Source organism: Crocodylus siamensis, chromosome 2, assembly GCF_052110815.1.
Source record: "Crocodylus siamensis isolate JL-2025a chromosome 2, ASM5211081v1, whole genome shotgun sequence".
In the NCBI taxonomy this organism is placed as follows: Eukaryota; Metazoa; Chordata; order Crocodylia; family Crocodylidae; genus Crocodylus; species Crocodylus siamensis.
In genome coordinates this window covers 32,990,238-33,013,764 of record NC_143396.1, presented here as the reverse complement: position 1 = coordinate 33,013,764, position 23,527 = coordinate 32,990,238, and the positions used below count along the sequence as shown (strand labels likewise).

Below are 23,527 nucleotides of genomic sequence, written 5' to 3'. Positions count from 1 at the left end.
AACTGGCCTGTGGATCAGCTCAGTGCCTGATCTAGTGGTGGATCAGCCCGCACTCACCCTCGTGCCACAGGTGGCCACATTTTTTTTTTTTTAAGGAAAATTTTTGTGTCCTAGGTCAAATTAGCCAGATCAGGTCCAAATCTCTTTGAAACATTCAAGAACCATATGTGGCTCTGCTACCGGCAAGCATCATCCACTCCAGCCAGGGGCTTCAGATACCTCCAAATCCTTTGGCAGGCATCCTATGTGCAAGCCCAAGTCTGGAAGCTTGATGTTTGGATGCCCCAGGTAAAAAGCACCCTGTTCGAATTTGCTGATGACACTAAGATGTGGGGGGAAGTGGTCATGCTAGATGGGAGGAATAAGGAGCAATCAGACCTAGACAGGTTACAGGGGTGGGCGGATGAGAACAGGATGGGTTTCAACCCTGACAAGTGCAAGGTGATGCACCTGGGGAGGAAGAACCAGCACCATACCTACAGGTTGGGGAACTCCCTTCTCATCAGTGCAGAGGCAGAAAAGGATCTTGGAGTCATTGTTGATGCCAAGATGAACATGGACTGGCAGTGTGGGGATGCAGTCAGGAAGGCCAACTGCACCTTGTCATACATCCACAGATGCATCTCAAGGAGGTCCAAGGAGGTGATACCCCCCCTCTATGTGGCACTGGTCAGGCCACAGTTGGAGTACTGCATCCAGTTCTGGGCGCCGCGCTTCAGGAGGGATGTGGATAACGTGTGAGTGGCCCTCCTCTGGACCCTCTCCATGATCAGGGGGCAGCAGGGCAGGCCCTACGAGGACAGGCTGCGGGACCTGAACCTGTTCAGCCTCCACAAGAGAAGGCTGAGGGGGGATCTCGTGGCCTGTTACAAACTAGTCCGAGGGGACCAGCAGGCATTGGGGGAGTCCCTGTTCCTCCAACCACTACCAGGAGTGACTAGAAATAACGGTCACAAGCTGGCAGAGGGTAGATTCAGATTAGACATCAGGAGGCACTACATCACTGCCGGGGCAGCTAGGATCTGGAACCAACTTCCAAGTGAAGTGGTGCTGGCTCCTACCCTGGGAGTCTTTAAGAGGAGGCTAGACGATCATCTTGCCAGGGTTGTTTGACCCCAGTACTCTTTCCTGCCATGGCAGGGGGTAGGACTTGATCTGCTGGCGGTCCCTTCCAACCCTACCAACTATGAAACTATGAAACCTCGGTCAAAGTAGTTTCCTTGCCACCATCATGGTCACAGTATTTCCCCCCTGCCACATCTTTTTTTTTTTTTTAGGAAAATTTTTCATGTCCCAAGTCAAATCAGCCAAATCACCTCCAGATCCGTGAGTCATTAAGACCTACATGTGGCAGACATCCTACTCGCAGGCCCAAGCCCAGAGGCACGGGGCTTGGATACCCCCAGGTTTCACTTGTCCTCAGCCATCCCGCCGCAGAAGCAAGCTAGGGAGAAGCCGCCCGCTTTCACAAAACGGGCTTTAAGCCCCAGCAGGTCGGTCGGCGGGTGCTGAACCACGGCAGAACAGCGACTCCCGGGAACGCTAACGGAAAGCTGCCTTCGTGGACCCGGATACCCGGCGTTTCCCCTGCCAGGCGGGCACAGTACCCAGGGCAACACCGTATCTGCGCTGCCAAAAAGACTGCCCCAGCCCCCCGGGCCTTTGCCACCCCGGGCCTGGAGAAGCCGAGCGGCAAGGCAAGCTGTGGGCACAGGGCTGACTCCGGCAGCGCCCTCCCCACGAGAAGGCTTTTGTGGGCGTCCTGAGAGGGACGCGCGTCCCCGCCCTCTGCCCACTTCCGGCAGCTTCACTGACGGCGGCTCAGCTCCTCCCGGGGCAACGGGGCGGGAAGCGCTGAGGCGGGGCGGCTCAGCATGGCGGCGGCAGCGGTAGCGGCGAGCGAGGCGCGCAGGGTGCTGGTGTACGGTGGCGGCGGGGCGCTGGGCTCCACCTGCGTGCGCTACTTCCGAGACAGGGGCTGGGTGAGCGCGCGGCCGGGCCGGGGGCGGGAGAGAGGGGGGCCGGGGCGGTCGGGCAGGCACTCACCCGTGTCTCGTTGCACGCGACGTTGCCGTTGGCAGTGGGTGGCCAGCATCGACCTGTCGGAGAACGCGGCGGCCAGCGCCAACGTGGTGGTGAAGAGCAGCGAGTCCTTCCCGGAGCAGGCGGAGCAGGTGGGTCTCTCGAGGGAAGAGGAATCGGGACTCTTCGCCGAGGTGGTATCTTTTACGAGACCAACTAGACTTTTCCACAAAACATTAAAAAACAGAATTGCCAGTTTTCGGGGAAAGCCTTTGTGTTTCGGAGCCGGTGCGGGGAGGGGCAGGCTGGGTCCTGGGGCCCCTGTCACTGGCTCCTTGGACAGTTGGAGGGCCTCTGGGCCCCTTATTTTGAACCTGGGGCCTTGTGCCCTTCCTACTTTTCCTTTTCCTTTCCTCCAAGAAATGCACTGCTACTTTCTCATTAGCCCCCTTTTTTAAGGGAATCCAGTTCGGCGCCCTGCCCGCAGGAAGGCTCCCGTAGGCAGTCTGAGAGGGGCAAACGTCCTCTGCCTTGGCCCGACTAATGGGACTGGCTTCTTTGCACTTCACTGGCAGCACCTGCGGGGCAGTCCATTTTCCCTCGGTGGGCATTGGCCCACGATCCCTTAAAGGAGCAAATAGGCCCAGCCAGTTTTTCCCACACTTGCAAAACGAAACTGGCCGATTCCTGGTCGATTTCTGCCCTTTGCTCCCAGCAGAATTGTGCAGCTTTTGGGTTGCGAGTTTTGTGGAAACTGTAGCTTGAGTCGTCATGGGGTCCTGCAAGCCATAGGCATAGCCAGAGTCATCGTGCCTGGGCAGTGCCACGGGAATTGACACGGCTCCTGTGAGCTCAGAGGTGTAATCATTCACTGTGATTTATAGGGCTGGTCTCCAGAGCTCCCCCTCCTTTTTTTTTTTTAATATCACAAAAGAAAAGATCCATTGCCCCAACAGAAGCATGCAGGCAAACCTCAAATTTACCACCACCCCCTTGCACCCTCCCCCCATGTTCTTGAATTCAGCCTAAAGTTCAGCTTTGAATTGTGCCTCTCTCCTAATCTGGTTTCCTTACTCAGTAACTGGCTTGCTGCAACCCAGGTGAATCAGGAGTCTGCATTTTGTACTGCAGTTAGCCCGCTGTCAATACTGTCATGGTTTGGGCACCCCTTTGTTGTGAGGCTAATTGGGACTGACTGATCAGTGTGACAGTGTTTCTCAGAGTCCTGACCTTTACAGTTTACTTCATAATTTGGTCATGTAAATTCCTAACTTTTTAGGTACAAATCATGAAATATACTGGAGGCAGATGGATTGCTAGATTTACACAAAGCACCAATGAAGTTGCTAGGGCTATGTGTGGGTTCAGCTCGCACACATGAGAATAGTGACCTAAATGTTGTTTGAAAAAATGGTTATACTTGTTGCCAGTGTATGAGTGTATTCCTTTCACCAATGTAATTTTTTTTGTGCTCTTGTAACTCAGAAGGCATTACAGCTAAATTATAGATCATTTCGTGCCACAGATTTGTTACTCTTCTTAATGCTGAGTGCTTTAAAAAGAAATGATGTGGTCTTATCTAAAGCTTTTCATCTAGAAACCAACCTCCAGTGCTGAGTAGTTGGCACAGCAACAACTGTTCTTGGTGTAAAATCCACAGACATAAAATTCTGTACTGACGGGCAAATTCTTAAATGTGGGAGAGGAAAAGAAAGGCCAGAGAACAGTTTACAAATTCCTAAGCTACAGGTGTAACCCAGCCATAAACTGCCTATATTTATTTAGAAACTTTACCCCTGGGAAGGGTATTTTAATAATTGTCCATTTCATAATTGTTCATTTCTTACAGCTTTACCTGAAACATGATAAATCTACTACTAGTTTAATCTGGAGAGTCAGTTCTTAAATAGTATGCTAGGAACGACTTTTGTCACTCAATCAAGAGGCTCTCTGTGTCTATGTAGCAACCTAAATATGGGTCTAATTTTTGTGGACTTTTTCTGCTTGAGTTTGGCCCTTTGACGTCACCTCATATGCAGCTGTTATTTAATTTGTTTTCCCTGTTTGCATTTATTATTTGCTTTGAGCAGGCAGAACCATAAACCCTAATTTTCTGCAGCTGCTTAAAATGCCATGTGTGTTGAATAATCAGTATAATGGAAAACAAAATAACAGTGTTAAAGTAGTCTGGATGTTTGCATGTTTACTTCAGTGAGTTGTTTTCAGGATGGTTTTATGACCTCTTGCTTCATTTGTTTAAGGTGACAGGAGATGTTGGAAAACTCCTGGGTGAAGAAAAGGTGGATGCCATTTTGTGCTTGGCTGGAGGATGGGCAGGTGGGAGTGCAAAAGCAAAAGGTGAGGCCTTTGTTAGTTGCATACATTACTGCAGACACATTAATGCAGCATTAGAAAATTCTGTAAAAGTCATTGTTAAAAAGATCTTTCAACCTGAGATCTTTCCTTTATGGTGATCACATGGAAACAAGACTGATTGGGTAACCCAGTTTAGTGAACATTGGAACACTTACAAGTGCTTTTCTTTATTATTGCTTTTGGTGGTTAAAATAGTATGGAAAGTGTGAATTATTATGCTTTCTCTTTCCATATAGTATTTTTCCTCATTAGATCTCAAAGCATTTTGAAAAGGAGGTTGGTATCCATTTTCCAGATGAAGGAACTGAGGCACAGGGAAGTGAATGACTTTTCCCAAGGTTATACAGCAAGTAAGAGAGAGGCTAGAAAACAACCCATGCTTTGTGTCTGGATCCTCCCATAGTCCTCAGTGCTGGTTTACCATGATACTATAATGTCTTGTACTAACAGGCACTATGTAAAAACCTAAGATCATTTTTAAAAATGAATCAAGGCCTTCAGCTTAACATTGAAATGCCTTGTTACCAAATGCTGGGATGGTACTTTTTAACTTGGGTACCTAGGTTGGATGCATCAAATAACATTTAATTCCTACCTGGGTAAAATGAAGCAGCAGGTAGGCACCCTCATCCTACTCAAACACACAAAACAAAGGATTGCTTTTTTTTTAAAGTATAGGACAATCGCATTTGTTACTGTTTTGCAAAAATGTACAGGTGTATGTTCATGCACATGTGCATTTGTATCTGGTGTGAACCAATACTGCACAATTAAAAAGTTAATTGTAAATAAGACAGTAGATTGTAATGAAACTTAAAGTACTGTTAAGACAACAGGATATCAAGGTGAAATGGGAATGTTTTGGGATAGGTGGTTATCTTGTCTGTTTGTTATACCATTCTAGCATATGTATTAGAGGTGTGTTGTATGGAAATATGACCTTTTGTTCTTGAACACTAAATTAGATAACTTGCTTAATCCTTAGGACTCCCTTTCCAACCACTGCTATGTGAAAACCATTACTAACACAAATAATTGCTGAATTTTAAATTTCTGTTTTCATTTATATTTCCTACCTATACTCACATAATTCCCTTTTGCTGAAACTACAAGCCAACAAGTTTGGCACACAGATTCTGATTGTGTCAGGTACAGTGCACTGCAGTACTGATGTCAAGCAGGTGGTATCCCTATTTGAGGAACTGCCTGATGTGTAAAAGATATCTCTGAACAGTCTCTTTATTCCTTGGAGTTTTTCACCCAAGTACTAAATCCAGTCTTGTATACTTATATGATCAAAGCCTGTGGGAAAAGCTGCTTGTAGTCTAGTTTTTACACAGTGGTGATAGCTATGAAGTTACAGGGAATAAAAAACAAGAGTTGAAATCAAAAGTAGGCTTCTATATAACATTGCAGAGCCCAACCCAGAGGTCAACAGCTATCAAATATTTAAGAACAACATTTGTATTATAGAGAAAAAAGCTATCAATGGCTGGTTTCGCCCAGGTAATTGCCCATCCATGGATTAACCTGATGTCAACCATGACAAGTTGTGCGAGGTAGCACAGCTTTATTTTATTCAGTTTATCGTTCAAACTGAATCCTGCACAAGAATTACATAGTGAACTAATATAGTTACAAAACTAAAGAAAAATAAGAAGAGAAACTGAGTGATAGACACAGGAGATTTTTTTTCCCTAATAATTGAAATGATCATTCCAAAAGGTAAGAGCTGCAGAAAGCTCTCTGTCACTGGTGAAATTTGTGCAACGGGACTAAGAGATGAGTATGATGTGAGAGATACAAGTGTCCATGTCCATGTACTTGCTACAAAGTATCCTGGCTTTTATTCCATAGTAAGAAGCATTCACACAATATGCTCTCCCAGGCTGGCTGTGAGGTGGTTAGGAAGCCAGTTTACATTGAGCAAATTACTACCCTGAGATGAAACTAACTAGGGGATCAAGTACATTTCTGTTTCTCTAGTAGTTACTCCTCGCTTGTTAAGAGATACCTTTACCCCAGAAGGGAATGACTTGCATCAGCATAAAACATGTCTGCCTCACTGTAACTGAATTAAGTTATATTACTTTGGGGCAAATGTGTAGTGTGCACTCAAGGCCTATGATACTAATAGAAGCAAGTCCATAAATATTTTAAGAATTTAGGGAATTTTGAACAGAATCCAGAAGCTAATGGCAAACCAACAAAATACCCTGAGGTTAGGGGATATGCTCAGACTTATAGTGAGAAGTCTGGTAGTAGTACTGGACAGGTACTGAAGAGCAGGAACTGGAGGAAATCAAAGAGATAGGAGATGCAAAAGGCATGGGGAGAGAAGATGAAGGCCTAGCTAAGGGTTTTAGCTGATACAGGTGAAGAAGATGGTGGAGGGCAGATGTATCTAGTACTGTTTCATTCGGTGTGATGGGAACTGAGCTTGAAGTAGACCAGTGGTTCTTAACTATTCTAGACTTAAGGCACCCCTTAGAAAATGCCAGCTTTTAGTTTTTGCTATTTTTTGACTATGGAAAATTATAGCAATTTCACTGTTGCAGTGAACTCAGAAAGATCACAGCAGGTCAGGATGTTTTTAATACTATAGTTTCCTATTTGAAATCTCTGGAGGTTTTTTTGTGAATCATATTTGCATACCTAACAGTGCAAACATTGTATAGCACCCTGGAGCACCCTTCAAAGGATCTCCAGGCAACCTGCTTGAGAATCACTGAACTAGGAAATGAGTTTTGTCTTCTAAATTTTTGCCTTGTAATTGTCTTGTTTACCAGCTTTATACAAAAATTGTGACCTCATGTGGAAGCAGAGTGTTTGGACATCAACTATATCCAGTCACTTAGCTACAAAACATTTGAAAGAAGGAGGTTTGTTGACTCTGACGGGAGCCAAAGCTGCTTTAGCTGGAACCCCAGGTAAAAAATAAAATATGTTGTTTGCTTTGATGTATGTCACAATTGTTATATGCCACTTCTAATTATTTTCAGCTGAGAAACAATACTTTTATTCCTTCTTTTTTTTAACCATATTATGGGAAACAGCTGTTTGAATCCCTTCAGGAAATTTGTAACTGTTACAGATGGAAATAATACCAAATAGTTTGACAGTGTTGTGCAAACAAAAGAACTAAGTACCTAAATCTTAGCTGACTGGCTTTGGTGAAACCTGATTTAGCATATGATAAGAATGCCAACAGGGATTTTTATGGGTGATATCTTTTATTGAACCAACTGCATGGTTGGAATGGAGTTAGACAAGATTTTCAATGTAAGGCATTCTTCAGGTCTGAGGAAAAAGCACATGGAAAGCTTTACTTGCAACAGCGCAAAAGTTTTTGGAAAAGGTTAAACTCCATGTTTGCTTTCCTGAAAGGCAGAGTTCTTATTTACCTAATTATTTAAGGTTAGTGAGAACTTGCCTGATATTATTGAGCATGCTTATCCTGCCCATGTTCTACTTCTAATGAACTTTGCTTCAGAAACAGACAAGTTTGCTGACCTTCCATCTTGATCTACTTGAGTTGTCTAGTGTGATCCTTGAAACTGTACCTTGCAGTCTTTGATCACATTCCTGTTTTCTTGCTTAAAAGAAAAAATTTGGCAGCAATTTCAAAAAATACATACTCTGGCAGAGGGAAAGTGAAGACAGAGGTTAACATCCCTGTAAACCAGAAGGATTATGATTAAAATAATGAAATGCATTGTAAAACTAAAAACTGAAGGGAAGTAATTATAACTGTGTCTTTATATTTTGGAAAACTATTGCGTGTTTTCTAATTTATAATGCATCTTATATGATTGAATGTTTAAAGATGAATCTAATACACTCTGAAGATAAAAATCCTTTATTATAGAAAATGAACAGGATAGGAGTTTTCTTTTTGTAACCGACTGGCATATGCTGTTAATGTTCCCAAGGTTCCCATATTTGCAAACTCATGATGTTTTGTTAGGACAGAAAATCTAATTAATTTGCTTTCAATTTGCTTTGTTTGAGCTGGATGGTTTCAATCACTGTGGATATTTTTAAAGATGTAAGCAGTGCCCTAAGGAAACACAACTTATGAAATATCAGGAGAAATTGAGAAAATTGTTGCTCACAGCTACCATGGATCTTATAGGCTCATTGAGTAATTAATTATGTTCCCTTCCTTCTCTTGTGGCATATTTTATTTACAATAGAGCATTATTTTCCTATTTGAGAGCAATGGCTAAATAACAACTGCCTAGTGCCAACTGAAGAAGTGAAAAAAATATAGCAGGTATAGAAGGGGTTCAGGAATAAGTAACAAAATAATTTAGCAGCATGAAGAGACTTCAGTAGAATGGAACATAAAAAAGATTTCATTTAGAGGGGAGAGAGAGGGTGCAAGCATATATTGATTTAGAGGGGATATATCAGTGGGATACAAATAATGAATGATTAAAAAGTAGGTAAATCAGTCACTTCTTAGTACATGGAAGAAGTAGGATATTTGGTGAAATGGAGACAACACTTGTATCCTATCAAAGGAAATATTTCTTTACACAGTGCATAATTACCTGTGAAATTCATGGTCATGAGATACTAAGACCACAAGCTCATTGGAATTGAAAGGAAAGATGAAGATATTGTAGGAAATGAGAACATATTCAGTTATAATAGACAAAATAAATGTCATTGAGAGAAACTCCTCTGTCTTTCAGAACATAACCCAACTTGTAACTTGGAGAGTTTAGGAAAATGCTTTCTATATAGACAGGTTTAGTCATTTTTCCTTTTGAGATTTCTTGTACCTTCCTTCAAAGCAGCTGAGCAAGTACGGCTAAAAACACGTAAGCCCAAGTGGTAACTCAGTAAGTAGCTCAGCAGTCTTAAAATCAGCGGGACTACTTAAAGTATATAAATATTTGCAAGGTTGGATGAAAGAGAATAGATACCACTTCTGTATATTTATAAATATAGAAGTTATCGTGCTATGTTATGGAGCATCTTACCTGAAAAGGGTGTTCTGATTTCCTGGTGCAATTTGAGATAGATACCCAAGCATACCAGAACTTTTAAAAATAATATTTTTACCTCTGTAGTGCTGGGTAAATTAATCCGTATTATAGCAACAAAAATCTTTATAATCTAGTAAGTGTTTTCTCAATGTGTATATGTAATGTGAACATAAATGGTATGTGCTAAAAGACCGCTGATGTTGATAGACTGGAGTAGATGACTGTAAACCTATTCTTCAAATAATGCAGATCTTCATTGTATTTTAAACAGTGCTTATTAGTGAAAAGGTTTGGAGTTTTTAATACTTTTATTTGTAATTGTCAGGGATGATTGGATATGGCATGGCAAAGGGAGCAGTGCACCAGCTTTGTCAGAGTTTAGCTGGCACAAATAATGGTTTGCCATCTGGTTCTGCTGCAGTTGCTGTTCTACCGTAAGTGGTTGCATAGCTACCTCTGTTATTGCATTGTTTAATTTAAATGGTGTTCTACTAGCTTGTCACACGGATATTCTTCGGGCCCTATCCAGATTACAGGGATAACTAACAGCTGTGGCTCCTCAGGGTTGGGGGACATCTTAGTGTTCTGGAATATGTATCTTGCAAGTCACAGGTATTGCCATAAGCAGTAACATGGACTCTTATTTTGTGTTTAGACAGAAAAAAGTAAGTGTTTATTATGGATGCTAGAGTCAGGTTTTAACTCTACTAGAATGTTTAGTTACAGCCATGTTTAAACATGGTTTTTCTGTAATATAGATAAGAGTCTAAAAACAGATACATGACATAATTTAAGATGAGTTTTACTGCTCACATAGAAGAGCATAGAAGTGGAATGTTTGTCGTGTGTCAATTAGCAGAAAGTGCTTTTACATATTTGACTTGTACTGTCATTTAACATGCAAATAACAACTTCACTCAAGTAAAAATTAAGTTTGACATAAGTTTACAGCAACACCTGATAAGAGCACCATCCCCCCAGGAACACTTAGTTCCATGTTTTCAGCTGATAGGCCTGATAACAGCATCTGCCCCTTAGGGGCAACATAGCACCGAGACACTGACACGTCGCTACTCTCAGTAGGGATCTCTGGAATTTGGGCTGGAAGTGCGTGGCAGCTGCTTTGCTTTTGGAGTTTCACCTGCGTACCCACTGCCACTTGCTGCCTGTGCAGCTGCAGTTTTCTCTTTGGCCATGGGGTGCAAGTGGTGAGTGATGGGGCCATGATGCCAATCAGCAGCTTGGGGGTGGGGGGGGCGCACAAGGGAAACTCCCAAGATTAAAGAAGCTACTATGCTGCACGCTTCCAGCGTGAATTGCAGAGATCCGTAACTATCAGGCATCAATTGTATTTGCATTATCAGGGTGCCCTAATCATGGGCCAGGGCTACCCTGTGTTGTTAAACACTTTATAAATATACAACAAAAGATAATCCCTGTCCTGAAGAGCTTAAGTCTGCATCAGCCATCAGCAGTATTTTCTGGTGGCAGAATGACTGGGCTTGGGTCCAGGGTGGGCTGGCACTAGGACTCAACTACAGTCCCTAACACCTTGCCACAATGTGGTATGGGTGAAGATCCCTAATGCCTGGCTGCTGTTCAGCAGCACTGAAGTCCCCTGCCACAGAAATGTCACCAAAGCCCCAGTGATTTATGACCCATTTTATGTATTATCTATCAAACTCTACCTTGGTAATGCCAGCTGATGTTCTGGTGGAAGCTACAAACCCTTCCTACAGAAATGGAGTTTCTGTTGAAGGGCAAAATATTGTACATCTTTCTTTGCAGAGTTTGTTGGGGAATTAAAGTAGTTTCACAAGTCTTCAGGGAAAACCAAAAGGTTTAATTCCTTGCCGTACTACAGCAGCTTTATTAACAGTTAACTATAAGTTGTTTTCTTGTCTCGGTGGAGATGTTACCTGGATGGCCTAACAGTCTGCCTAAATTTTCTGCTAGTCTAGTTAAGGTTTTGAGGAGTTTTTTGTGCTGGTCCCATACCCAGTTTTTCAAGGTTTAGGAGTACTGCAAAATGACTTAAATTATCTGAACTCCTGTAATCACCTCCCTTACAAACCTATCTGGAGCAGAGAATGATGATATACAGAATATTTACATAAGTATTCTACTTCTCCAGAAGAATACTAGTGACAACACAGCAAGTTCAAACTGGTGTCTTCGCTTCAGGGGATTCCAGATGTCTATAGATACCTGGAGAAGTGTTGTTCTCGTATTAGAGGGTTCAAGAGAATAATAATTATGCATGGGATTTTCATTTACAACTGACTTACACACTTTTGAAAAACTTGCCCTCTATGTCATCCTTAATTATAAATATAGATTACAATTTTATATAAGCAATGGTTATGTGGTATTAAGAGACCTACAGAATTCAAGAAGAATATATACAACATTGTCTGGCTTTCACTGTCCTGAAAACTAAGCAAGAGAAGAAGATGGACAGCTTTTATCAGAAACATGATAAACAAATGAAAGGCTTATCTTTTTCAATCGCAGGGTTACCTTGGATACACCAGTGAACAGGAAATCAATGCCTGATGCAGATACCAGCTCCTGGACACCATTAGAGTTCATTGCAGAGTGAGTACATGCACAATGACTAAGCAATTTCTAGCTATCACTTTTATCCCAGTTGTTTCCTTTTAAATCTTCACTCCTAAAATGTTTGTCATACTACATGGATTTGGATAGGTTTGCACACTCCATTCTCCATGCCTCAGTGTTAGGGTATATGCACAAGATTCAACTAAGGATCTGACTCTGGGCATTTTAGTCAGCCAGCCTTGTAAAACATGCACACAAATAAATTAAGTCATGGACAGCTGTGTGAGACATAAGTACACTGGTTTAATATTGAACTGTAACAAAAATGTTAATGCCTTTTACTGCTCCTGGTAAGGTAAGTTTTCTGCCCCTCATTATGTACATCTCCTTTCCTTTTTCTTCCTAGCAGATAAACCCTGCTATTTTCTGATTATCTCATGTGTAAAATAAATCACTTGCTGTGAACGATGTGGCAAAGGGGACATGAAAGGGATTTTCCATTTCCTTTAAAGCACAACTTCTTTTGGGGGTGTGGGAAAGAAATGAGTTCCCTTTCATGTATCAGAAGGGGCATAAAACAGTCTAGTCTGCAGTTTACCTTGTAATTTTAAACTAGGTAAATCAAGGCCATTTAGACCTGAGCTGAACCTGCATGTTTTCCTGGCAACATTGGTCTTATAGCCTTTGTTTTGACTTTCCTTTTTTTTTGCCTTTTGGACTTCATTAACTGGAAATTTGGTTTAAGAATGTTTTAGGCAGCTGCTTGAGGTACCTTACTTAAAAGGCCACTGTCAGTTTAATCTAGCTAATTTCTTTTTCTGCTCAAAGTAAATAAACTGAGGGTTTTTAACTTGTTCATTAAAAATGACATGCTTTCCCAGTGTGTCTAATGGCACATGGACATGCAAGCTCATGTGCTGAAGTCTACAAGGCACATGCAACACTCTGCAGAGACACCTGAGCTAGGTCTGCCCACTTTAGCCCTGGAACCAGAAGCAGTACAGCCACATTCATTTGGCACTGCACCTGTGCCAGGGTATCCTGATTCTCAGTAGAGGTATCTAGTGTAGTACTGTGTCTGGGCTAATGTGGCTTTATTGATTCTGTCTCCAGAGCTACCATGGATGAATGTTGTTATCTTTCAGAGCTAACTGCCTTGCCCTTCAGGTGTCTCTGTTCAATCTTTCCTTGTGCCATAAAAGCGTCGCTTGAAAACACCTACTTTCTCTTTTTTCTTTTTGTGTAAACTAATTACAACAAGTTGACAGTGCACGTGCAATAGCTGTTTAAACAGTGCACGTGCAATAGCTGTTTAAATAGTGCACGTGCAATAGCTGTTTAAATAGTGCACGTGCAATAGCTGTTTAAATAGTGCACGTGCAATAGCTGTTTAAATAGTGCACGTGCAATAGCTGTTTAGGTGTTCTACACTTGAAACCATTCTTGAATGTAAACCCTGTTGAAATAGTCTGAAAGACAAAGACATTACAAGTCAAAATAGAAACCTTCTAGGGGACAACTGTTACAAGTAAGCACATAGCTTCTGCTTAGGTCCAAAAGTCCTTATTTTTCAAGCAATGCACTCTGTCTGAATAGACTGCATGTGGAACAGGAAGTGGGAAGAGATTATGGCCAACTGGCTTTTATTTTACAGTTCCTGCCTAGATGCCCTTTATAGTTTTGTATTTTTTTTAACAGGACCTTTTATGACTGGATCACAGGAAAGAACAGACCCAACTCGGGCAGTTTAATTCAAGTGATAACCACAGGAGGGAAGACTGAACTAGTAGCAGCACATCTTTGAGGTCAATCAGTGGAATTGTTTCTGAAAATGTAGCAACAAAACTATTGAAAACTGATGTCTTAGTTAAGTTTGGGTCGTGTATTGTATCCGGTGATTACATCTGTGGAGCAAGATATTGAGTAACGCTTCTCATTAGATGCGAGTCAGTGGCATTTATATATCGAAAAGTATTGAATTAAAGGCTGCAAATATGTTAATCCTGAATTTTAATTACCTATATCAAGGCTGTCCAACTTCTAGACTGTGGGGGACCACATGCTATGTGCAGCCTGGCCTTTTCTCACCACATGCACAGCATGAACAGTGAAGACTCACTCTTGGTGGTGCAGGGGACTCCTTTTGTGGTGTGGCAGCCCAAATGTCCCCCTACTGCATGTGCTAAAACCCTCTCATTGCCCAGCCCCACCAGGCCCTGCCTGCAGGAGGGAGGGGGAGCCTGACCACTCTGGCCACTGAAGCTGTCAGAATGGGAGGGACCATACGTGGCCTCTGGGCCACCAGGTGGGCAGCCCTGGTGTACGTGTTTTAAATTGTAGTGGTGGTTATATCCAAAATTGTGCTTAATTTTGTACTGTATCCACATATGTAAGTGAAAGTTTCTGTCCGTCTCTATCTTTCTGGCAACTCTTTTGAATGTTTCTGGAATATTTGTTCTTTTTGCTTATCTGGAAATATTAGTTCAGTGCTCTTTTTTGTGGGTTGTAACAATAGACACCATCACTACTGTATATAAAGGCCCAATCATGTTACCCTTTCTTGTGCGAGTATCCTTTACTGATTTAAGGCTGCATAAGGGCTACTTGCATGAGAAGGGATTGCAAGATAGAGCCCTTGATTTGCCTTAAAATGTCTAAGCTTCACTAGTCCAGCAGTTATTGTGGTGTAAAAGCAAACAGTCATCCTGCCTTGGAGTGTGGTATAATGTTTTTTGTATAACTAATGATGGTTCTTTACTACCTAAGCAAGCGAAGTATCCAGGAACAAAAAAAAAGGAAAAGAAATTCAGAATCTACCATTAAAGCATAAAATATTTTGGGCTAAATAAATATATACATTGTCTTAATTAATTGGTTGATCTTGTTTCATTAAAATTGAAACTTTTTTAATGTAACATTTACAGTCAGGTTTGTACAGCACTTTCAAGTGGAAAGCTGATGCCCGCTGCATGTAGGAACACTTTTCCAGGTTTTGTACTTTCTTTCACTTAATTGAGTTCTGCAAAATGTAATTAGTTTTCTACTGTATATGGGAAAGAGATTGCTTTCCCCTGCCCTCTTACATAGGAGAATACTCTAGAAAAGAATTTGCCTGCTATCCAATTATACTTATGTGGAGATGAGATTTGAATTGGAGAGTTCAGTGTTCACTTCCGCAGAACACAGGCATATATAACATTGGGAGCTAGTTTTGTCTGGATAGATATGGGATCTATTGAGAAACTACTGAAGTCAAGGTTTCTGCAAAACATGCGTAGTGTAGACATGGGAAATGTCTGTCTTATCTTTATGGAACGTGTACATGACTTGGCATCCGTATTCACTTTGTATAGTAAGCCCTTCTCACTGAGTGGGTAAACTTCTGTCTTAAGACAGAACAGTCGCATATATGGCTGTTGATGTATCAAGAATTGTCAGCTTATGCATGCAGGTGCCTGTGAGCTCGAATTGAACATCACCCAGATCGTTAACTTTTAACAACTGTTAATCAAAGGGAAAAGAGCATGTACCAGAAAGACATGACTTTGAGAGGAAAAAACTGATGTATTAGTGTACTAAGATTCTTATCCCATTTTAGAAAGATAGAACACAGGACATATGAAAAGAGCTAAAGAGTTTTTGTTGCACGGATGCATTTGTGCAGGTCTTGCTTTACTAATGTTCATTGTCTTCCAGTTGACTGATGATGTCCTGTTCCAAAAAGGACTTCACTGCATCACTGCAAAAATGTGTTGGGTATATGGCTTCTAAGACAGCAGTTTAGGCTCTTCTGGATCTGCGTAAGGAACAGTGGTGAACAACACAGGTGCTGAATCAGGCATGCAGTCACAGAACCCTAAGGTTGCGGAGGCCCAGGGCCTCCTGCTAAGATGGAGCTTGCTCCCAAAGCGTCTGTAATGCTGTGGATCCATGACAGCTGGTGCCATCTGTGGGCTGTTGGTTGGAGAAGTAGCATTTTACTAACTGACTTCTTTGACACATTTTTCCAGGGACTGGTGACATGGAAGAGGCTCTTTGTTTAAAAAAAAATCTCAAGATGTACAGCCAATTTAATAATGCAGTGCATCACACATCCCTCTTTTGTGCTACAAATCTCCGCATAATGGAGCAGAAGAGATATCTAGTATATCTATCTGTATACTAAGATGCTATCCTCTTGGCTTGTTAGGATTCTACATGGATGTAATTGTCCACTAATGCAAAAAAGGCAGCAAGAACAGGGTCATAAAACAGGATACAGAATATTGGTGCCCTGGTCTCTGTTAGCACCTTTTATTTTACTTTCTCAGCTGCGAAATTACCAGCTGCCTACTTGATGAATGTAGGCTATGTGATGGATGTGGAAATGCCAGGTAATAACTTAAGAAAACTGAGATGTAACAGTTGTACGACTGCTGTATGTGGCCTGCCCTGTGAAGGAAAGTTATTGGATATTGGGTTTTAAGACTTTCCCACATGAATGTATTGATCTAACTTAGTAAGTGGCTGCAGGAAAAAATAGTTTGAGGAGGATAACCCAAGGGCTTGCCAGTTAAGTAGTCTCTAACTAGATAGTGGATAGGAAGAACTGCAGGAGACTAGTTTGGTTCTAGGCTCCAGTCCACAATGACATGGCTTTTGCACAGCAAGGAACTACAGGTTGAAAGATGCAAACAGGTAAAACTCTTTAAGAGAAACAGCAGAGGTTGGTTGTCAGCAGCTCATGAGGATGTGTTGTTATAGGGGAGGCTCTGCAATGAGTTGAATCTCCCCCCCTTCCCCCATAAGCTTTATGGAAGAAAGGCAAATAAATGTAGGGGCTATTTAACACCTGTTTTTCCTTTTTCCTAAATGAATGATACTCTAAGGGGCTGTTTGGTCACTGGCTGGCCCCATCAAAGCTGAAGGAAAGAAAACTGTAAGTATTAGACATGAGCTGAGATAGGAATGACAGCCTTCCAAGAGTAGGGGAATTGTGTGATTCCATGTTTATGCATTATGTCAAGACTGAAGTAGGTAGACCTGCTGTTGTGGTTCAGTGGCAGAATCTTTGTCTGCTGCGTAGGAGATCTAGGTTTGATTCCCAGACACACATATAAGTACAGCCATTGAGGCACCAAACCTCTGGACTTGGTCTGGCCTTTGGATCTTGTCTTTAAAGGTGAGTTAGAAGGTCTGGGCAGCCTCCACTCCTCCCTACTCCTGCCTAGGCACATGCATCAAAGGTCCTGGTGACCTCTCACGTATATACCATGGTCCATGATACAGAAGGACTGATGGTTACCTACTAAGTAGGTAGGTTCTTGAAGAGACCAGCAGGGGGAAGCTGTCCAGTTAGCCCAGGAGCTGTGACTGCCAGTTGTATGCATGTCTCAGACCCCACTGTACAGATGCAATGTAAGGTATGACTAAGGTTGAAATAATGGCAGTGTCTTCATGGTGGAAACAGACAGACAATTCTTTAATACAGTATAAACCTATATATTCATTAAACTTTTGGAGAAATGGCATTATGTTTACTAAAGCACAGCTAAATTATAAAAGTTGAGGCAAACAGGGTTGATATTAATAGTAAATTAATGTAGTAGTTTAAAAAAAAAAATCAAAGATCTCTCAGTATTGAAAAGTAAGCTATTTAGACATTTCCAGCAATGAATGGCTAGGATATTGACCTGTTATCCTGAGGCCTCCATCCTGCAAAAATGTACTTATTTATTTAACTTTGCACTCTGAGCAGTTCTATTGACTGGCAGAATCATTGGTTAAAACTACACTATATGGGACTTCAAAAGGGCTGCTGGCATGCATAACTAAGTATTGTAGGGCTGGGCTTGATGTTTTCAGATTTCATTGTGGAGTAATCTAAAAAATAACATAATAAAGAACTTTAGGAATTCTTATATTTTAACACCAGACCTTCTTTTCTCTGACTACTTATATAATCTAAATTAGTTCTCAAAACGTATACATTTAATTGGAAAATTATCCATTTGTCATGAATTAATGGAAAATATCCATTATTCACAGCAAATCAAAGTTTAAAAATGTATGGTATTCCCTATCTAAAGTTATGAATGAACTCAGTCATGGCAAATGTATGATTTTTTTTCCAGGAATTTAATATCTGTAAGAGGTTATCAAATATGATTGTATCTATTTCTGAACCATTTATGAATCACAGCTCTTAATTTCCCAAATGATTTCATTTGTGGAAATAATTCATTTTGTTTTGGTGGGCTGAAGAATTGAGACAGAGTAAGAACATAGACCAAAAGAGTATTATTTCATTTTTTTTGTTTCCCACACCTCTCTGTCAGCCTGTGTTGGTCAGCCAGAAGGCAGCAAAGGGAGAGATGTTTTATACTAATCTTGTGGCATTGAGCCAGGTGAGAAGTACGCAGATATCTTAAACTGTCAGATACTGGTATTCCTATAGTCCCTCAGATATCTCATTCTAAAGATTTGTTTTTATAAATAGTTGGCCAGCATGGCAAGCCTTTGAATGTTAAGTCTATAATAATTCCTTTGTGAAGTAATTCCAAAATTTATAGATAAATTGTGAGCAATCTTCAAAAATGCCAGTAGAGGGCAGAAACTTTCAGTACATTAACTGCCATGCATATGTGGCTATTTAACAGGATTTTAAATGTTTGTTTCAGCAACATAGATCTCTCTGGTGTCTCTTCCTCCTTTCCTGCCCAAGCTTCAGTATTTCAGATGCAGTACAAAACCAAATTCACAGCTTCCCATGTTCTGTATGGAGTATCAGACCCACCCCCATTTCAAGAAATTCCTACTATTTAGACCACTTTGGTTGTACTTGAAAAAAAATGTTTGCTGCTGCTGCTCCAGCCTCAGGGTGCCATAGTTATGGCACGACAGCATGGTATGCCATTACAGAGATGAGCTGTTGACATGTTATTGGCAGTTATATTGTTCAGGCATGTTCTGTCATGCAGCTTTATTCAAGGGTCTAGATGAGACTAGGATGGGAGGAGGGGAGTGTATTTAACTTCTAAAGTGCCTGTAAGGATGGCAAGATGCTGCAGAGTTCTTTCAACCATGCAAGGGAAACGGCTAAGTATGGAGAGTCAAAAAGCCCCATGCTGTATTGGTTCAATCTCTGCATGTTTCTCTAAATTGAATAGATTGAACTGACATTAACTTTTAAAACTGGGAAGGCAGCAAAACCCCTGCAATGGCCCGTACCATTAGCCAGGGGCACTACAGCACACCTCTCAAACTGCCAGACTGCCAAAGGCACCCAAACGCAACCAAGCAGGGCTTATCCTTGACTAGCTTCCCAGCACATGTCTTCCTACCTTGCTGTCCTCCCCCAACCCTTCCTGGGGGAACAGTCCTTCTAGGCCAGGGCTGGCAGGATCCCCCAGTCTCAGTTGGAGGTTCCCTACCCCTCGCAGTGTCCCCTGAGCCCTGCCCCTGGTTCCCCCCTCCCACCTCTCAAAATGGTCTCATGCCCACAGGTGTGAGGGGGAAATAGTCCCTGCAGCCTGGGGCTGGCCAAATCCCCCAGGGTGTTCCCTGCCCCACAGAGGGTGCATTTCGTCCCCTTGTGCTGTGCAGACCTGGGCTAGGGGTCCATTCCCTTGCCCCTCACCCAGCTGGGCTGACAGGCAGAGGCTAGGGACCAGAGGCTGTACTGCCTCAGCTCTGTGAAAGCGGTGCGGTGGGGCCAGCCCTGCTACACTGGAGCAGACAGCACAGCTCAAGGCTGCAAAGCATCATGGGATGCTGGGGGACTGTGAATTAACTTGACTCAGGAGGGGAATTGGGACAGAAATTCCATAAACCGGTTTGACATAAATCAGTTAAGTTTGATACTACATCCAACCACATGGATGACTGGTGCCACCTTAGTTATGGAAGAGGCATGATAGTACCACCTTAGTTGGTGGGGCATCTACCCCTCCAGCTAATAGTCAGTGACTGGGGGGTCCCCGCCATGGCCAGTCTCACTGCCTGGGATGGGGGATACCCCATGGTAAAACTCACCAACTAGGAAGTGGCTGTGGCACTCCTGGAAATGGCCATGGCGCGACATCCGGCACTCCCAGTCCCCAGCTGGCAGGGGGGCACCAGTGCTCCTGCCTACCCCCTCTGCCCGTTGCCTAAGAGTGGAGCATGGCCTGTTAGGGGGTGCACCAGCTCTCTTAGGGGATGCATGTGCACCCCCATGCACCCCCTATGCATTGCCAGTGTGCAACCAGGTATATCTTAAACCAGTTTTGGCCATTTTGAAGGCAGTTTATGTGCACTGAACTTCTGTTACAGACTTTAACTGGTTTCTGATTGCTTAAACCAGTTTATGTGCAATTTCTGTTCCTAGCCTAGAAGTGCATGTTACACAAACATCTGTCCAGAATGGTTTACAAAAAGCTGATCTACTTGGCTAAGTATAGACAGTCAAAAAGCCCAAGGCTGAATCAATTCAATCTTCACAGCTTAGTCTAAGCTGTGTAGATTGAACCAATAAGCTAGTAAACAGATATTCACTTTTGATTCCAGAAATGCAGCCACATGCCTGCAGTGGCCCAAGCCAGAAACTGGGAGGCGTTAGAGCACATCTCCCTGCTTACCTAAAGCAAACAGCTTGGGCCAAGGCTAGCCCGCCCACCCTACAAGCGGGGTTTGTAGGGATGGTACAAAGCATCCTGGGTTGCTGGGGGACTGTGAGTTAACTTGAATCTGGAGGTGATCTGGGACAGAAGTTCAATAAACTGATTTAACTTAAATCAGTTAAGTCTGATACTACATCCATCCAGGTTTATCTTAAACTGGTTTTGGCCCTTTTAAAAGTAGCTGTTTATAACTAACTTTTTAACTAACTAACTAACTAAGGTTAGCTTTGGAACTAACCTTTTACTTTGTTTAACTATTGCCTGAAATGGTGTTAAAAGGCTGATATTGATCTTGAAAGTCATAGAATCATAGACAATTAGGGTTGGAAGGGACCTCTGGACATCATCTACTTCAACCCCTGCTCAAAGCAGGATCATCTGCATCAAGATTGTCCCAGCCAATGCTTTGTCTAACTGGGTCTTCAAAACCTCCAAGGATGGAGCTAAAACCACCTCTCTGGGTAACCTATTCCAGTGTTTTACTACCTTCCTAGTGAGAAAATTCTTCCTAATAGCTAACCTAAATTTTCCTTGCTGTAACTTGAGACCTTTGATGCTTGCTTTTGCCACCACTGAGAACAGTTTAGCTCCATCCTCTTTGCAGCCACCTTTCAGATAGTTGAAGATGTTATTAAATCCCCTCACAGTCTTCTCTTCTCCAGACTAAATAAGCCCAGTTCCCTCAGTCTGTCTTCAGAAGTCATGTGCCTCAGCTCCCTCACCATTTTTGTTGCCCTTCACTAGACTCTCTCCAGTTTGTCAACAACCTTTCTGCAGTGGGGGGGCACAAAACTGAACACAGTACTCCAGATGTGGCCTTGCCAGTGCTGAATAGAAGGGAATAATCATTTCCCTTGACCTGCTGGCAACACACCTACCAATGCAGCCCAGTATGCCATTAGCAACAAGGGCACACTGCTGGCTCATATTCAGCATATTTTCCACTGTAAACCCCTGGTCCTTTTCTGCAGAGCTACTGTCCAACCAGACAGCCCCTAGCCTGTATCGGTGCATGGGGTTGTTCCATCCTATGTGCAGACTTTGTACTTATCCTTGTTGAACCTTGAGATTTCTTTTGGCCCAATCCTCCAATTTGTCTAGGTCACTCTGAATTCTATCCCTACCTTCAAGTGTCTCTACTATTCCCCCTCTTGGTGTCATCTATGAACTTGTTGAGGGTGCAATCCATCCCTTCTTCCAGATCATTAATGAAGATATTGAACAGAACCGGCCCTAGGACTGACTCCTGGGGCACTCCACTTGATACTGGCTGCCAACTAGACATTGAGCCATTGATTACTACCCTCTGAATCTGATGCTGCAGCCAAAATGAGGGGACTTAATTCATTTAGTCTGCTAATAGCACAGAATTGGCAGTACTGTAAATGCTGGTTAAGTATCCAGTGCTGTGGTATTAGCAGGTCTGAAACCAATTACTTGTCTTTACTGTCAAAACTTTTTCTAGTCTAGGGATGGTCAACCTGTGGCATGTGTACCACAAGTAGCAGGGGAAGCCTCTGTGTGTAGCACATGGCAGATCTAGGAGGTGGCAGGCAGCATAGAGCAGGTAGGGTAGGGAGCAGAAAGCAGAGCAGCAGATGTGGGGTATAAGTTGTAGCTGTGTTGGTATAAGGACATAGGCAGACAAGGTTCTTTGGGTAAAACTGGTATCTTTTATTAGACCAACTCAAATAGTTGGAAAAATTCTTCTTGGCAAGCTTTCTGGTATAAATAACTTTCATCAGGCTGAGGAAGCATGTGCACAGTTCCATCATGGAGTATGGATGGAATGGATCTCTTAGAGGCAAAAAAGTGTGTGTTTAAGTAAACAAAGGGATGGAAATACTTTGACTAGTACTGCCTCACGGGTGGGGATTGTTTGTACTTTGCAGCAGCTGAGCTGCTTTGGGCTTAAGTACAGCTATGGATATGGTTTCCTGGGAATTTTCCTGGGTCCAATTTTCTCTTTTTGGACTACTGCTGGGAGAACAGGAGGGCTTGGTTTGCAGCTTAATCTTTCAGACTCATCAGGTAATGTACTGATGAGAGACTGAATACTAGAAAAGCTTAACAAACTTAGGGGTTTCAGAGATAATGGTAAGGGGCTTTTCTTTGTTCTAGCTTCACCATTTACAGTTGTGCTCTGCTGATCATTCATTAGCTTCCTCCTCTGCCTGAGCCTGCTGTTCCATGCCCCCTCCGCCTTAGGGAAAAAGTCTGGCAGGGGCTGCTCCACCCCTGCCAGGCAGACCAGGCTGGCTCCCCAGCTGGGCTTCCCACCCTCACCACCTTGTCAGCCAACCTCAGTGCTCCGGCTAGGGAGCAGAGGGACAGGGCCAACCTTGCTCTGCTCCACCAGACAGCCCAGCCCAGCCCAGCCCAGGGGGAAGCCAAGCAGAGGCTGCTATGCCTGCAGTCTTCACCTCCTTCTCAGCCAGCCAGAGCTCCAGCTAGGCTGAAGGGGAGCACGGATGAGAACAGCAGAATGAAAATAAGAAGGGCATCTAGAGATATATGGTATAGGGATTTATCATGCAAATCAGAAGCTTAAGTTATTGAATTTTGCTTAGAGATCTGTTTTTCTACTTTGTGGTTGTTTAGGGCAGGGGTTGGATGGAACCTCATGGAAGCTGAGGGACATAACCACTGCCCTTTGTTCACAATAAATGTGAGAAACAGATATATGGAACCAGATATGTTAAGTTGCAGTAGGCACTGGTCCAAACACAGGCACAGGCCTCTGCAGAAGTGAACCATATGGACTAGGGTGTTTCCCTGAGAAAATAAAACAGACATAGGGGGTTAAGGGTATTGATTGGTGGAACAGTGCATAAGAAAAGTAGCAGACATGCACAGTAGGATATAAAGAAAGACAGGCAAAGGAGTTCCTGATGAATCTGCAAGAGCCTTGGTAGCATGACCCTTGGGGAA

At 42.8% G+C, this 23,527-nt stretch overlaps 1 protein-coding gene across 1 annotated transcript; it reads left to right on the top strand.

Moving 5' to 3' along the window:
• The first annotated feature begins 1,484 nt into the window (after positions 1-1,484).
• On the top strand, positions 1,485-14,828 carry QDPR (quinoid dihydropteridine reductase). Its single transcript, XM_090035663.1, has 7 exons — positions 1,485-1,982; positions 2,082-2,174; positions 4,284-4,380; positions 7,188-7,328; positions 9,721-9,829; positions 11,910-11,993; positions 13,656-14,828. The coding sequence occupies exons 1-7, from the start codon at positions 1,875-1,877 to the stop codon at positions 13,759-13,761; spliced, it is 738 nt and encodes a 245-aa protein (XP_089891789.1). The 5' UTR covers positions 1,485-1,874; the 3' UTR covers positions 13,762-14,828.
• The last annotated feature ends 8,699 nt before the right edge of the window (positions 14,829-23,527 follow it).

Excerpts from the sequence above, each read along its gene's own strand:
- QDPR (XM_090035663.1), top strand. The coding sequence starts at position 1,875 with ATGGCGGCGGCAGCGGTAGCGGCGAGCGAGGCGCGCAGGGTGCTGGTG. Across the intron at positions 2,175-4,283 it reads TCCCGGAGCAGGCGGAGCAG|GTGACAGGAGATGTTGGAAA; the intron begins GTGGGTCTCTCG and ends CATTTGTTTAAG. Across the intron at positions 4,381-7,187 it reads TGGGAGTGCAAAAGCAAAAG|CTTTATACAAAAATTGTGAC; the intron begins GTGAGGCCTTTG and ends CTTGTTTACCAG.